Below are 14,786 nucleotides of genomic sequence, written 5' to 3' on the forward strand. Positions count from 1 at the left end.
TATGAATGAAAACACCACAACCAGTATACGTACACAACCTATGTGCACACAGTATCATCAGAATCAGCTTTGGTTTTGCATAGATTTAATACAGGACACTTTTCGTTACAGGTAATAACCATAACATACAATACAATACAGGTTTGAAAAGAAAACACAATTACCCTGTGTAAGAAATTACCCTTAATGCCAATTAATTTTTTTGTCAAAACCACATATTCACACATTAATTGAATAATGACACTACAAGGCACTTTGAGATCACAGGGAAGGTGATCATAATCTGTTATTTAAAATATTAACCACCCCTTTTATTATCAAAGTATTTACAGAAGCATGTCTAGCAGAATACAATATAGTCTTAACTGGTCCAATACAGCTTTAGAGCCTCCAGTTTGTATTTTATTTATTTATTTATTTTTTATTATACAACACTAGAAACAAAACACTAAATGGTTTGATGCCGGGCTAGTGTTCAGGGTTTGGAACTGTGTACCAAGAAGCCAAGTCCTTTGGTGGAGTGTTTACAGACTGAAAAACAGGTTATCAAAGCTGTAAAGGGGCGTAGGTTTCACAAGTTAAGCACTCATGTTATGAAGCATGGCCCTCCTCCAGCACTGAAATGTTGCTATCCTTTCTCTTTTCCTACGGAGGTGATGACTAATCTGACACAGGTCAGGAAGGAGACAGGGATAAGGGGCACATTTTTCAGCCATACAGAAGTTGTCCATATGCTGAAGTCATTCATGAGGAGATGTTTTACATTTTCCTTTACATTGCTTAGAGACTACTAGTGATAGTAATCTATTTTTGTTTGTTTTTGTTCCTGTGCCCTAGCAGGCTTAGTCCTTCTTTGAGTGGGTTGTTTCACATATTCATTCCCCGAGAAGCAGGGCCACACCTTAATAGAAAGATACCACATACCACTTCTTGAGAGGCTAAAGTTCACCACAGGCTCAGCTTTCTATGGGAACATTATTGCTGTTATCTCAAAAGTAAGACTTGTAGTGAATATAGCACAAAGTTTTCTATCACTGCATTCTGGTTTGTCTCGCTCCACACCCTCCATAATCTCACAGACTTGCTCATCATTTTCTCCCTTCATAATTTTCTCCATCTCTGTTCCTCTTTCCTACTTCATATCCTTGTCTTGCTATATTTGGTTTTGGAGTACCTGGGTTAATAATAGTGCTGGGTTTTATTGAGGACCTTGGCGGGCTGTGGCACAGCGTAATTCCACAGAGACCTACTTTAAACATGACCATTTCCACACAAAGTCATAAATACACAGGACATTTGTTAACACCACAGCACTGATACTAGGCATGTGCAGTTACAGTATATACAGGCTTGTTGGTTGACTGGCATGAATTATTTCTTTCTAACTGCCAAAGAGGCATGCACTCACATTCTGTTACTCCCTCTAACTAGTTGCTCACATGCATACAATACAACCCAGTCATACCGTGGAGGTAAAAGTTGCCCTACCATGATGTTTGTTGAAGAACTTTATTCCATCCACCACATGGAGGTAATTCCACTCTTCTTTCTCTCAGTCACCATATAAGGCAAAAGAAGTACCCGGTCTTGGCACGCAGGTGCATTCCAAACTCCAAAACATCAATGTTTTCAGATTTTTTATAGTTTGTTTTTTCAAGTTTTATTGCTTTGTGTGAAAATCCAGCAAGGCTACAGTGTAGAACCTGTAGAGGTACTTTCATCGTGTCATTGGCACATATGAACAATGAGTCTTTTTGATCATTTTGCATAGTCTCCTTACAAAAGGTCTCTCCTCCATCTTCTGTTATCCAGGCTATTCCCCATCTGTTAACAGAACAACAGGGATAAGAGTGAATGCAACAGGATACGAGCCTTCCCACACATACACACAGTGTCTTTCTCTTCTCCCCTTTACCGTTAGTGCCCCTCAACGTCCACTGACTCCTCTGGCTTTCAGTGAACATTCCTATCTTTCTGAATTTTAACGGTGCTGTTAAACTTAGGCTGCTGACAATGATAACGTAAAACCGTGTCAAATTCTGGCTAGAGTAGTATGCTATTGTAAAACATTATTTAACTATACTCTGAACCTCTACTGCAGATAAAAAGCAATGAGAAGGAGGTGGCTCATTTGTTGTGATATGTACAAGGCTTTACCAAACTTTTATGTAAAAGGTTCATCAACATGTTTTTATTTTCTCTGGCTTCAAATTCCAAGGAAATATCAAAATGTCAAAAATGTATATGTTATAGTTATGAAATTTGCAATAATTTTCAACATACAAGTAGCAGCATACCGTATTTCACCAATTAATAGCCCGGGCGTTTAATACGCAAAATCAACTTGGACCCCAGGCGTTTACAAGAACTAGGCCTGCAGGCCTTTTTTATTTTTATTTTATTTTTTTTCTATTTATTTTTACACAGACCTGCACCAGGCCATTATTGTGATGACAGTTACTGTCCAACATATTTGTAGTACAAAAGCACTAACAATAGGTACAATACGGTATCCTTTTTTCTACCGTTAGCTAGCTCCTCTTATTTTGACAGAAAACGGAAGTGCCGCACAGTTATTGTGCGGCTAACTGGTTACTTCTGCAAAAATAAGGTGAATAGCCTTATTTTGGGTTTACCTCAATATAATGCAAATAATCGCCCCGGCAGTTATTCGGGTGGTCGTTTAATACGCAAAAAGGGTGCCAGGCGGCCATTTGCGGCCCGGCGATTAATTGGTGAAATACAGTATGTAATTTCTAAATTTGAGAGACAACTTTATTACAATATTCATTGTTTTGAAAGACTGTTGCCCAGCAAATGCATAGTTCATGTTAATTTCATAGACTGAAGACATCTTTCCATTTCAAACTCTCTACATGAATCCTTGATTCAAACCCTGAGAGTATGTGACACCTCCAGTATCCACTATCCTCCACTGTCCTCATTCTGTAGAGAAGTTTGAATGTATTTGGGAGCACTTTGGGATTTCTCTGTATTTGTTTTATCAAATATCAAACAATTCAGAATTTAATCTTTCTATTTGAAATAACAGTTGTATTTAATTGAAATCCTAAATCCAAGATTTTTTGTGTTCACTCCTCTCAACACTACTTTAGTTCAGCTCTCCTTTGTTCTTTCCCTACTCAGCAAACCTCTATCTTGCAGTGATAATTACCTCGAAGCGACTGTAGACCTTCTTCTCCTTCCTCAGGCTCTCTATCCTCTTCAGCAAACCTTCTCGCATCCTGACTAGTCCCTGTGGTCGCAGGAATCGGTTCCTTCTCAGGGAGTTTTGTCTCTCTCCAACCCTTTCTCCCCCCCATCACTGTCTTTGTCCCCTCCTGCTTCCTCTCGTTCCTGTCGGTTTCTTCTGGCTGTTGGCTGAGATCTGGCTCCAGAATGACTTTGGTATCATCTCGCAGGTTGCTGCTGAACAGAACATAGCTGCTGGAGGTCTGGTACCGGGACGAGCCTGCGTGCCTGTTGCCGTTTTGTGATTGGCTGTGCTTTGGTCAGAGGTGGCGGACCCCGTGTCTTTAGAGGATGAACTTGGCTTTGTGGCCAGAGTTTCAGTCTTCCTCTTACAGTGCTCATAGTCCCTATCATCTGATCCTGCTGCAGATTTCTTTTCCTTATCTTGGGTCCCAGGAACCCTTTTAGGCCTCTGAGTTTGCTTCTTCAGGAAATCAAGTGGCTTTCCCTCACCCTTCCCCTCACCTGATAGTGTGTTGATCGACGTATTAGAGCCCATGATCTTTTGAAGTCCATCCTTTGATTCAGCACGTGTCATAGTTGAAGAGCTATGAGAGCGGCTCTTTTTAAGCTCACTCTTCTCTGCATCTGTAGCATCTGCTGTCAGAATCTCCTCACCACAGGACACACGACGAGGATTCAATCCTTTCAGTTTCAGGGGATCCCTTTTGAAGATTTTGGGTGAAGGAAGGGGTTTTAGGGACTTGAATAGATCTTTTTCTCTGGAACATTCTCCTCTTTATGAGTTGAAGTTGTCCTCTAAATGCTTCAGATGGGTTACCGATGGCTTGGCAGAGATCACAGGTGGCTTTGAGGCACTAAGGGAAGGTTTAGGAGTGAGCTCTGCCACTTTTGATGAGAGGTCTGGCTTCTTTGGTTCAGGGTCTGCTGGGGTGACAGAGACAGATGGAATATTGGGAACTGTTGTAACTGGAGGAGACTTATCAGAGAGATCTGGCTTTTTTTCAGCAGGCTCTGCGGCTTTTAACGATGACTCTGTTCCCATCTTTGAGGATTTCCTCTTGGCAGCCAGCTCCTTGAAATACTGGAGTCGACTGGCCGGATCGTTCATGTTCAGAGTTGGTGTTTCCTGGGGTTTGCGGGATTCTGTGTTGACTTGAGGGGTCTCTTGAGGTGGTAGAGCTTTTTCCTCTGTTTCAGTTTTTTGAAGTTCCTCTTTTGCTTGAGACTCAACTTTCAACTGTTTCTCTTTCTCTGGCTCTTTCACCATCTCCGTCTGCTTTTCCTCAGCTTTCTTCCTCCATTCAAAAGGCTCCCGAGATGTTGACCTCCTCTTCTCTAGGATCTGGGCCACAATCGAGGAGGTGCGGATTGTGTCAAGCCCCTCATCTTCCTCTGTAGCTGTTTTCAGACCAAGACTACCACTGTGTATTTCAGCCTTAGACGATGAGAATATAAGAGAGGAGCGTAGACGAGAGCTCCTTTGAAGGAGCGGGTTAATTCGTGTGCGGAAAGACTCATGCTTGGACAGCATGACATCTGGAGCTTCTTTCACCTCCACATCCACACCCACCTCCCTTGCTCCACTCCTCTCCCATTCTCTCTCTCTCTCCTCCTCTTTCTCTTCCTTCTCAGGTACCCGTGGCTTGTAGCTACCTCCTGATAGAATCAGATCCCTGGTTGATTTCAGACCAGAGTCTTTATCATTATCCTCAGGTATGATCGGCTTTCCAAAGCGTGGTCTAAGAATGTCTTGTCTGAGCTTTGAAGTAACACTTGGTTGGTCCTTTGTCCCAAAACGCGGTACTGAAAGTTCAGCGGTAGTTGGCTGCTGAGATGGTGGTGGTTCTTCAAATGCATCAGGCCCCATAGGTTGGGGCAGGCCTTCCTCTCCACCATCCTCATAAGCGCTGAGATAGGAGCTGATCCTCCAACTTCTCAGGCCTTGCCTAACACTTGAGTCTTGATCCCGCTCTTGATCAGATTGCTTGGGAAACTGTTGCTTCTCATGAGGGTGGGGCTGTGTGGGGGAGCTCTGACAGGCATAGGACTGGCCTAAAGTTGGTCTCTTATTGGTGGAACCACCACCATATCTCCCTGCTACTGGAGGTCCCTGGAGCCCATCAGGTCCTCTCAGGTCATCAGATGAAAGGAAGTTTCGACTAAAGCTTTCAGCAGCAGGGGGCTCCGGGTCTGATCGGAAGCTTGAGTCTGAATACTGGTCTAGCGCAAGGTGGGAACCAGGGCGTCGAAGTGCATCGTAGTGTCCATGGCCAGAACCAGGCCCAGGCCCTTCATGATAGAAATGACCTTGCGTCCGCTCTCTGTAAGAAAATATAATAGCTATTATTTTATTTGTTTTGTGATTATGATTAATGTGTAAAAGTATGTGTTTCATGAATAATTCAGATTATCGATAGTAAACAAGCATGTCAAAATTTTATAGAGCAAAACCTGTGGAGGTCTGTTTCCTCCAGATTACTCATGACTCTGTGCTTCATGTAGTGCCTGGCGGAAGTGTAGCTCTCTTGAGTTCCCTCTGCATAGCTGTGCCGTTGAAGGGCACTGGCACTCATCTCCATTTGTCTGGACACAATAGACCTTCCCTGCTCCATGAATGACTGCTGCAGACGGAACTGCTGCTGTGAATACTTTCCAATTGTAATTCCAGCCCCAGGTTCAATTGTGTGACGAAACAGGTCGTTCCTCCGGAAGGGAAGTGCAGGGTTCCGATCTGAGTCTCCATAGGGGAAGGCAGAAGGAATCTCAGGCTGCCGGAGGAAAACCCCTGGGATTCCGCAGTGATTGGCTTCTCTTCAAAACCAAACTGGCTGCTGAAGTAACTGCTGGTGCTGCTTGTCTCAGAATTGGGAAGTGGCACAATGGATTGGTCAATAACTAGAGGCTGTGACTGAGCATAGAGAATCCGAAACTCTTCATCAAAGGTGGTGACAAGTTCCCCCAGGAAGAGGTGGGCGATGCAGCGGTGGATCTTCTCAAAGGACCACATGAAACTATAGAACAGTGAGAGAGAATAGTGGAAGCTATTAAAGTGGCCTTAAGTTACAGTGAAGATTTTTTGCCATGTCATTTTGTAATTGCATAATGATGAAATTATCTCATTTGGCTCACCTATAGTTCCCACTGAGTACAGCCCTACAGTCAGCCAATAAGAAGCGGTCTTTCACTTGCCCCTTGAAGGACTTCCCCGACCGGCAAAAATATGTTATCCCTGCTACAGTCCGCACACGCATCATCTGTAAAAACCCAAATTTAATCATCTTTAAGTAGAAATCATGTTTCCTTGGTAAAAAAAAATAAATAAATAAAAAAATAAAAAATCACACCTAAATCAATGGATAGTAGGAGATTTTATGGTAATTTAATTCTTATAAGAAAAATGAACAGCACAAACTCACATGAATCATGTCCAAGTTGACTCTGCAGCTGGTGACCATAGCAACAAAGTGATGGCATTTGCTCATCCAGTAGAATGTAGACAGGAATGTGACGAGCTGTGGCATCCAGCAGGTCAGAAAAAAATATCAACATCTGTGAACATGTCCATCACCACAGCAATAACCTGGAGTGAGCACAAGAAATCAGAAAAGGGGAAAATAAGTCTGTGAGATAATGAAACAAAAATAATACGAGAAAAATATTATTGACCTCTGCGGGGAATTCTGAACATTATTTGGAGGAACCATTGTCAAAGGAGTTTTTCATTTTGGTTATCAGCAAAAGCAAAAAATGCGTAGAATATTATGATTGGAGCACTTCACTTGACCAAGACAACAAGTTTTGTACAGTTTATGGGGTATGAGGGATGATATTAGTTTTTTCTGAATATGAAAAAAAAAAGACTGACTTTATATTTCTATTTTGACAGTAACATAACTTCAGTTAATAATGAGACACTGTAAAGTGCTACAAATCATGATGAAATTTGATAGCACACATAGTCTAGTGTTTTACTTGTCACTGATTGACTTAAATTTGTTTCTTAATGAAAAAGATAGGACCGTATTAGGTTTTAATGTGCATGTCCATACACTGCACAGTAACACCCCTCAACCCAGTGAGATTCTGAACAGTGAATGTGTCCAGCTGCTATCAAACTGGAGATACAGGGTTCCATGTTTCAATAGGGTTTGATCGAAACACTCTTGGTATTCCAGTCGATCCTAAAGTTAAACAAAGAATACTACCCCAGACCGAGTTTCCACTGAAGCACCTTGATATTTGTCAAGTTTTGTCCTCGGTGATTGTGGTGTTATGTACATGAATGGATTTTTGTTTTTACTTGTTAAATTTTCATAACAGGCATGGTACAGATATGATGAAGGTCTCAAGTAACTTGTGTGGCTTCTTCAGACAAGTGGAAACAGGACAATACTCCCTCAATGCTACAAGGCATAATAAGAGGATACACAAACTCGTACATTTTTAGGACAGGTGACTGCACCAGACAGTGACACTACCCATTACACACAAACAGGTTTGACTACTCTGATGACATCTGGCGTAAGTACAATCAAAGTTAATTATATTTTTGATTCAGCAGAAGACAAGCACCTAGACATTCATTTGAAAGGGAGTGGTGTTAACGGTGGCAGTGGGAGACACGCAGGAAGATAAACCCAACAATGAACCATTGATAATTGCTGGCAGCTCTTGATGGAATTTCCTTTTCTGATAAATAACTCTTGACCACTGCACACTGATAAGACAGATAAACAAGGTATTCACTAGTTATAAATGTTGTATTATCACATCACAAGTGTTTCTACGCCATCCTTTTGAACTCAGCAGTGAGGAATTTGTATTCAGAGACCAGAATACTCATATTTAGCATATTACTACCATGTTGCTGACATCGGTGTATGAGTGTGTGTGTGTGTGTGTGAAGGTGAGGCAAATATTATAAAGTGCTTTGAGTGGTCGGTAGACTAGAAACGCGCTATAGAAATGCAGTTCATTTACCATTGTTGTGTACTGTGTGGAATGCTTTGATCTGACTTTCAGATGCCACTACACTCTCAAATGCAGCTCCTGAAAGCAAACCAGACATGCGAGTTTGAACACATCTCCCTCCTTCCGCCTGTTTCTCATCCCTCCTTTTGACTTACTTGGTGTGCGTTCTTGATGAGTCTCCTGGCCTGCTCCTTGATGCTTGGCATATCTGGGTCGGAGGGGTTAACCAGGGTGGTGACCTCTGTAGGCCCTATGAAGCTGTGCTGCTGCATCGGCCAGCCCAGGTCCAGTCCTGGGGCAGCCAGGTCTGAGTGCACCGGCCAGTAAGTGTCCGAAGATCCCTCAGCCTCACAACCTCTGTCATGGTAAGTCAGCTCTGGCATGTTGGAGGTCAGGTTGGGTCCTTGGATTGTGGCCTTGATATGTTCAATTTCAGGCCGTGCCAGGAAATCAACCACTTCAGCACGCTGTAGGAACTCATAGTAGCCCTGATATGACAGCAGACAGGACAATATTTATTACTTAATCAATATTTCAGTCATTACACATGCATAAAAAGTGTATTTTCATGTAAATGTCTGTGGTGTTACCTGTAAGTCTTCCTCTATCAAGCGTCAATAGCTAGGCGGGTACTCCTCACGGTAGTGTGGAGACAGGTAGTTGGGGTCCAGGGGGTTATCACCATCGATGAACTTGAGACCGGTGTGCCATGATTGGAGAAGGTTGGGATCAAAGGTTAGGGCTCGGGTGAAGAAAGGTAAGGGGGGAAGGGTTGGAACCTGTGCAACAAAGTCAAAGGGACATATAAGTTTACCCTTTCAATTCACAGTGTCATGCACACTCATAAATGTATACAAATATTCTAGGTAAGTAAACATTCACAAAGCTTTTGTGAGCACCATATTTTCATTTATTCATCTGTCAGTGTGGCAACTTTTAGAGATGCAACATACCATGCCAGGAGTCTCAGAATCAACAGAATAGCATATAGGTTAACGTAAAATGAAACAATGAGATGTGCTACTTTTGTAAACACATACATAATGCACCGCTCCTCCATCAGTGGTGAACAATACTCAAAATGCAACTAGATATCCACTAGCAAGGTGAGAGGAAGCCCACTTTGTGACACGACTCAAGGCACACAAAAGACAGATTGCCTATAACGTCTTACATAATACACCTATTGTTGTGTCAAAGCCAGTACAGTGAGTATGATGATTACACCTTTCACGTTATTAAAATCTTTGCTTATTCACAGTGTCACAAGCTTAAATCTAATACACCAACAGGCATAACTCCTGAGACACATCACAACACAGAAATTTGATATTCCAGACCAAGGGCAGGGTTTATAAGGTGAGAGTTCAACCAAATACAGCCCAAGAATCAAACTATTTCTAACCAAAACACATCAAAACATGTACTTATCTTTCCCTTATTTGTCCACTTATTGTTTTGTGTATACTACGTATTTTGCATAACATCTACACAACTTTTGTAAAACAAAGAGTACACCTTACATTGTGTTTTATACTACATTTTTTACACGGGAGAAGAAACATGCCTCATATATTATGTGGATGTGCATATAATCATTGGTTGTGTCTGAATGATAAGAGTAATTTGACTCAGTCTTCAGTTCTGGCGTCACACACCCTGTTTAATTGCCCATTGGATAGAAGATTTGAGTTGTATTCAGCAATGCAATGTCATCCTTGCAACAGCACCAATGACTGAAACCTGTCTTCTGGGCAAAGTGTGAATCAATGTCAAGAGAAAGAAATATCCGAGAACATGAAAGAGACAATACGAGAAAGACAATAAGAGAGTAAGAGAAAGAACAAAGTCGAGAGAGGTGGGAAGGCAGGAGGTGTGAAGAGCTGTGTAGACAGGTTCTCTCATATTTCTCTTCAGTAAACCTGTCATACGGGTGCGTCACGGTTCAAGCTGCTGCTCAGACCTCCTAAAATCTGTTTGATTCACAACAAACACATTGAAGTGGCAGAGCACCATGTAGCCAGAGTATGTCCTGATGAGCTGAACTTTACTTAGAGTACTGAATGATGCCCTGTTATATAAGATTTTCTGAGTGTGCCATTATGCGTGTGTAAAAGAGGGTGGGGAAGTTGTAGGATTCACCGAGCAGATATACACACCTCAATGGGCACAGATGCAGCTGATAAGATTATGTTTTTGTTGTACAGTTCAAGGCAGAGAGAGACTGGAAAGACAGGGTGAGAGAGAGTGGGAAGGCATGGGACAACAACCCAGGCTAGATTCAAACCCCGGACACCATTATGTGTCCTACATACCAATGACTTATGCTTTAGACATTATAATAACGCACCCCTGACTGCTGCATATTGGACAGTCCATTCGATGGGAGAGATTTTTGAACACAGCTGTTGAGGTAGTCAGAATAAGCTGGTTATACACTTGGTAGAAACTTGGGAACATGTGGTTTCCTCTGCACAATGCAACATGTGATCAAAAAAGGAAGTGTTTTTTACTGTTTAGATACATTACTGTGGAAACCTATCGTCTTAAGAAATGTGATTGGCAGTCTGTGTGTCCAAGGAAACTGATAATGATAGCAAAATCCTGGAGCCCTACCCTGAGCTCAGAGGGAGAACACTGTTTACTCAACAGCCTGGTGAGTCACCAGCTAGCCTGGCCTGGCCTGGCCTAGGGCTAATTTGCAACATGCCACTCAGTGGTGATTCATCGGCTAGCAAAATGGCTAACATCCTGCTTCTTGACTCATTTCAAACCATTGAAATAGACCTTGTGGTTTGCTGTCCCCATTCCAGAGGAAAGTTCCATGGTGGGTAGGGAGCCATGTTGGGTGCACATGCTGTTTGTATGGAAATAATTTCAGTGTTGCCAAGTTTCTAATGTGGAGGAACCGTGTGATTCGATCTGCTGAGTTTTTTTCATTCCGTTTATAAAAGCGATGTAGCAGCCCCAGGACTTGCTCTGCATACAGCTGAATCTTGCTGGCATGGCAAAACAGCTCGTACCTGTCCAGATAGCAGCCAAAACTGAGGGATGTGCACTCGCCTGTGTCAGTCACAGTGTTTAAGCCTCAGAGAGTCTTTCTAGCACGTGCACCTCTATAAAGGCAGACAGAAAACCACAGGGAGTGCCTTTTTCCAAGTTCAGGACTGCATCTTCAGCCGCTGCTTTTTAGTTTGAACAGAAAATTCACATCCCTACTCGAGGAGTACAGCCTGTGGCTTTTGTGATCGCTGAGTGGTTTGCTCAAGGGCACAGCGGCACTACAGGACCCGGGGCTCCTCATTCAGGTTCTGACCTCCAGGTCACCGTGAATGAAGCAACACAATCTTGATGACAGACTGTCTCCACTCCACCTGGTTGAGTGGTGGGGCTTTCAAACAAATAGTGCTGCTTTGTTTGTTGTTATAGCAACAACAGTGTGCACCAAACTGTAGGAAGTGACACATGATGATAGGGGCCTCTCTGTCTCTTTAACTCAGTTATGACATTAGGGCGGGGCAATGTGGTTGAAATCAATATCACAATACTCATAATGACATTTTTCAATATTGTCACGATATGACTTGTGTGCAAATCACATAAATAATCAAATTAATGTTCCTACCATTGAACTGAACAGTAATGTCAGTTGTGATGTCAAACAAAACTCCAAAAATTAATTACGTTATATGAAATTATACATAATTTAAATTTAAAATTATAGTATAGAAAATTAAAATTAATTATTAGACTATTTGATTTCTAATATTCATTAAACTGTATTACTATAGGGTATGCAAAGTTTTCTTACATTTTTTGTATTAAGCTACTTTATTATTTTATTTGTTATGCTTATGTATCTAAAGATCTCTCTATCTAATTTTTAGTTTTTCAACAAAAATAACTTGTTAACATCAGTTTATAGAGCAGAATTATTTGGCGCAATATTCCGAAATCATTGTAATTGTGCTGAAAGACAATTCACAATAATATTTAAGTATCACCAAGCCTTATATGATATTTTAAGTTTCTTGCAAAAGGTAATTGGCCTTAAGTGTGCCATAAAGCCAGTTTGAACAGTTTTAAATACTCGGCAGAGGCATGTGGCAACAAACCTAAATTGCAGGTGTGAGATCAATGTACCCAATATTCAGACGTGCACAATGTTTGCTCAACGGACGTGTAAGCGGCTCATTCTCAGCATTCCTGTGCGAGCTCTGCCATGGGAGGAACTGAGAGGAAAACTGGGCAGAGAGATGGAAACCCTCTATCTGTCTCAACACGTGAATCTGAGAGCAAAGAGCAAAGAGTGAGGAGGTACAAACACACCTTCGCCACGCCATCACACAAAAAGTACTTTCTCCCATCTCTCTCTCTCTCTCTCTCTCTTGCTCTATATTCTCTCTGTCACCCACACTCTCATACTCACTCACACTCATATCTGAACACGCCTCACTAAACAAACACGATCATTGATCCAGCATAGCTCTTTCTAATTATGCGGTATGGTTATTCTGTGGGAATACATCAAGAATAGAATACCTGAAAACAGGTCGGTAGGGATGAGCCTGTCACTTATCGATGCTCCTGTCAGGATGTGTCAGTGTGTTTTTTTTTATCACTTTAACAAACGTGTACACAGATAAGACCAGAAAGGCACAGCAAACAACATGTCTCTCCATATATCATCACGCCTTAGTATGACTGTTGACACACCACACAATAAGCAGCTTAGGTTCAGGTGAATGTATATGTTTGTATACACAGCTCTCTCTGTCAGGCTGAGGTGGCCTTTTTCTAACTTTTTTTTTTTTCACTTTTCACTCTTCATTATCAGCTCTTGGTGCCTTTGTGACTGTTTTGTCTGGCAAACCCAGTAAAACCAAGTAAAGTCTTTCTCATTTGCTTTTCCAAGCACAATATTAGGCATTCAGAGGACCTGAAGGACAACGCCTGAACAAACAGACACTGACCCCTAGATACACAGATAACACAAACATATTCAGTGAATGCAGCCTTGGGTGTATGTCCTCTGCGGGAAGATGCAACCTATAATAGGAGGCACACAGGCACAGAGACACCACATTAAAACAGGCAAACTTTTTCCTCCTCAAATTAAAACCACATGTTGAACTATTTCTACCCAGTGAGTCACTGTGAAATGAAACAGCCAATAGTCTGTAGTAGTTCACATTAACACAATACTGGTTTGACCAAGTGCCTAACATTGATCAGTCTGTGTAAGATTGTTATTATCAGAGCAAAGTCTAGTGAGTTGGACCTATGTATTTTACTTACTCAACACACACAGGACTGTAGGATTACAAGGCGGACACCAACTATTACCCCATAATTAATCTTACACTTACAGAGATCTGAAGTTAGTTACATAAAAGACTAATTGGGAGCATCATGTCAGTATTAAAATGCTTGAAAAAAAAAGTGACTGCCATTTTAAACATAAATTATTGCCTATGTTTACATCTGTAGGCCCACAGACTATGACTTTACTCCATGCGTTTATATATATTTCTCTTGATTAAAAAAAAAAAAAAAGAAAAAAAAGTCATAATATGGAGAGAAGCACCGACTTCCTCTCCAAATTAGCACCAGACGATAGGGAGTCTACTGTGTACTCAGGTTATAATAACAGTAAGGTTCAGGTTTTGCAATGCAATTAGACTACCTGGACAACTTAATCCTCGGAGCCTCAGGTGCGGAAGGTAACCGGAATTTCACTTTCTTACTCCATCCAGACATTTTATTGGGCTACGGGAATGTTTTCCGAAATAGAAAAGAAAAGAATAGAATAGGTCCTTTGTACAGACAGCTCCCTAGTCCCGAAGAGGTGGCCCGAGTTGCACTTCGCTAACAATTTGAACCAATTCCCCATATCGCCTCACTTACTGCTTTGCAGAAACTTGCAGGTTTCCTTGTCTAGGTCTGCCGATAGGTATCTCTTTCTCTTTCTCTCTCTCTCCGCTGTCACCGCCGATATTCCCCGGCTGTGCGTCTCCTTCCCTGTCGGAGTGTCACATTCCTTTGGTCCGGCAGAACTCCACCCAAAAGCCGTGTCGCCCCCCTGTAAGGCCCGTTCCGAGCGCTTCCCTGCGCGGCTTGTACCTCCAGGCCTGCCGCCTTCACAGAGCAGCGCTGAATGAGGAAGGAGGGAACGGGACGGCTCCAACTGCCTGGGCTCTCCTCAGCCCTCAGACTCCTCCCCTGCTGGATCATGACTGCTAACCCAACGTTATTGGAAGCCCGGCTCCAGTGGCATATTTCAAAAATGGTGACTAGTACATGACATGGGTACTAATTTAACATGGAACTGATGTGAAAGTAGGCAATTTCCTTACACTTTAATTCAAGAGTAGCCTTGTCCTGACTGGTTCACAAATTTGGAGGAGGTGACCGGTGTGTCTAGTCCAAACATCAGCCCTGAAGTCACAGATTATTCCCAAATCCTCAAGCCCTCAGGAAGTTCACATCCCGTCTAATTTGACCAAAGTGATGTTTGAACCAAGTGTCAAGTCCTATCTGAACGGGAGTAAGTAATCCATGCTGCAGTAGTCTTTTTCTCTTTTGCATATTTTGGTGAG

At 42.1% G+C, this 14,786-nt stretch overlaps 1 protein-coding gene across 1 annotated transcript; it reads right to left on the reverse strand.

Moving 5' to 3' along the window:
• Positions 1 to 177: 177 nt before the first annotated feature.
• On the reverse strand, positions 178 to 14,340 carry fam83hb (family with sequence similarity 83 member Hb). Its single transcript, XM_030064183.1, is given in 17 exon segments — positions 178 to 1,824; positions 3,176 to 3,304; positions 3,307 to 3,366; positions 3,368 to 3,391; positions 3,393 to 3,478; positions 3,481 to 5,537; positions 5,668 to 5,996; positions 5,998 to 6,033; positions 6,035 to 6,227; positions 6,346 to 6,470; positions 6,633 to 6,690; positions 6,692 to 6,753; positions 6,755 to 6,796; positions 8,343 to 8,675; positions 8,778 to 8,871; positions 8,873 to 8,966; positions 14,095 to 14,340. Coding segments are annotated over 16 exon segments (3,702 nt in total). The 5' UTR covers positions 8,899 to 8,966; positions 14,095 to 14,340; the 3' UTR covers positions 178 to 1,776.
• Between the last annotated feature and the right edge of the window lie 446 nt (positions 14,341 to 14,786).

The sequence above is a fragment of the Myripristis murdjan genome, chromosome 11 (genome assembly GCF_902150065.1).
Source record: "Myripristis murdjan chromosome 11, fMyrMur1.1, whole genome shotgun sequence".
NCBI lineage: Eukaryota > Metazoa > Chordata > Actinopteri > Holocentriformes > Holocentridae > Myripristis > Myripristis murdjan.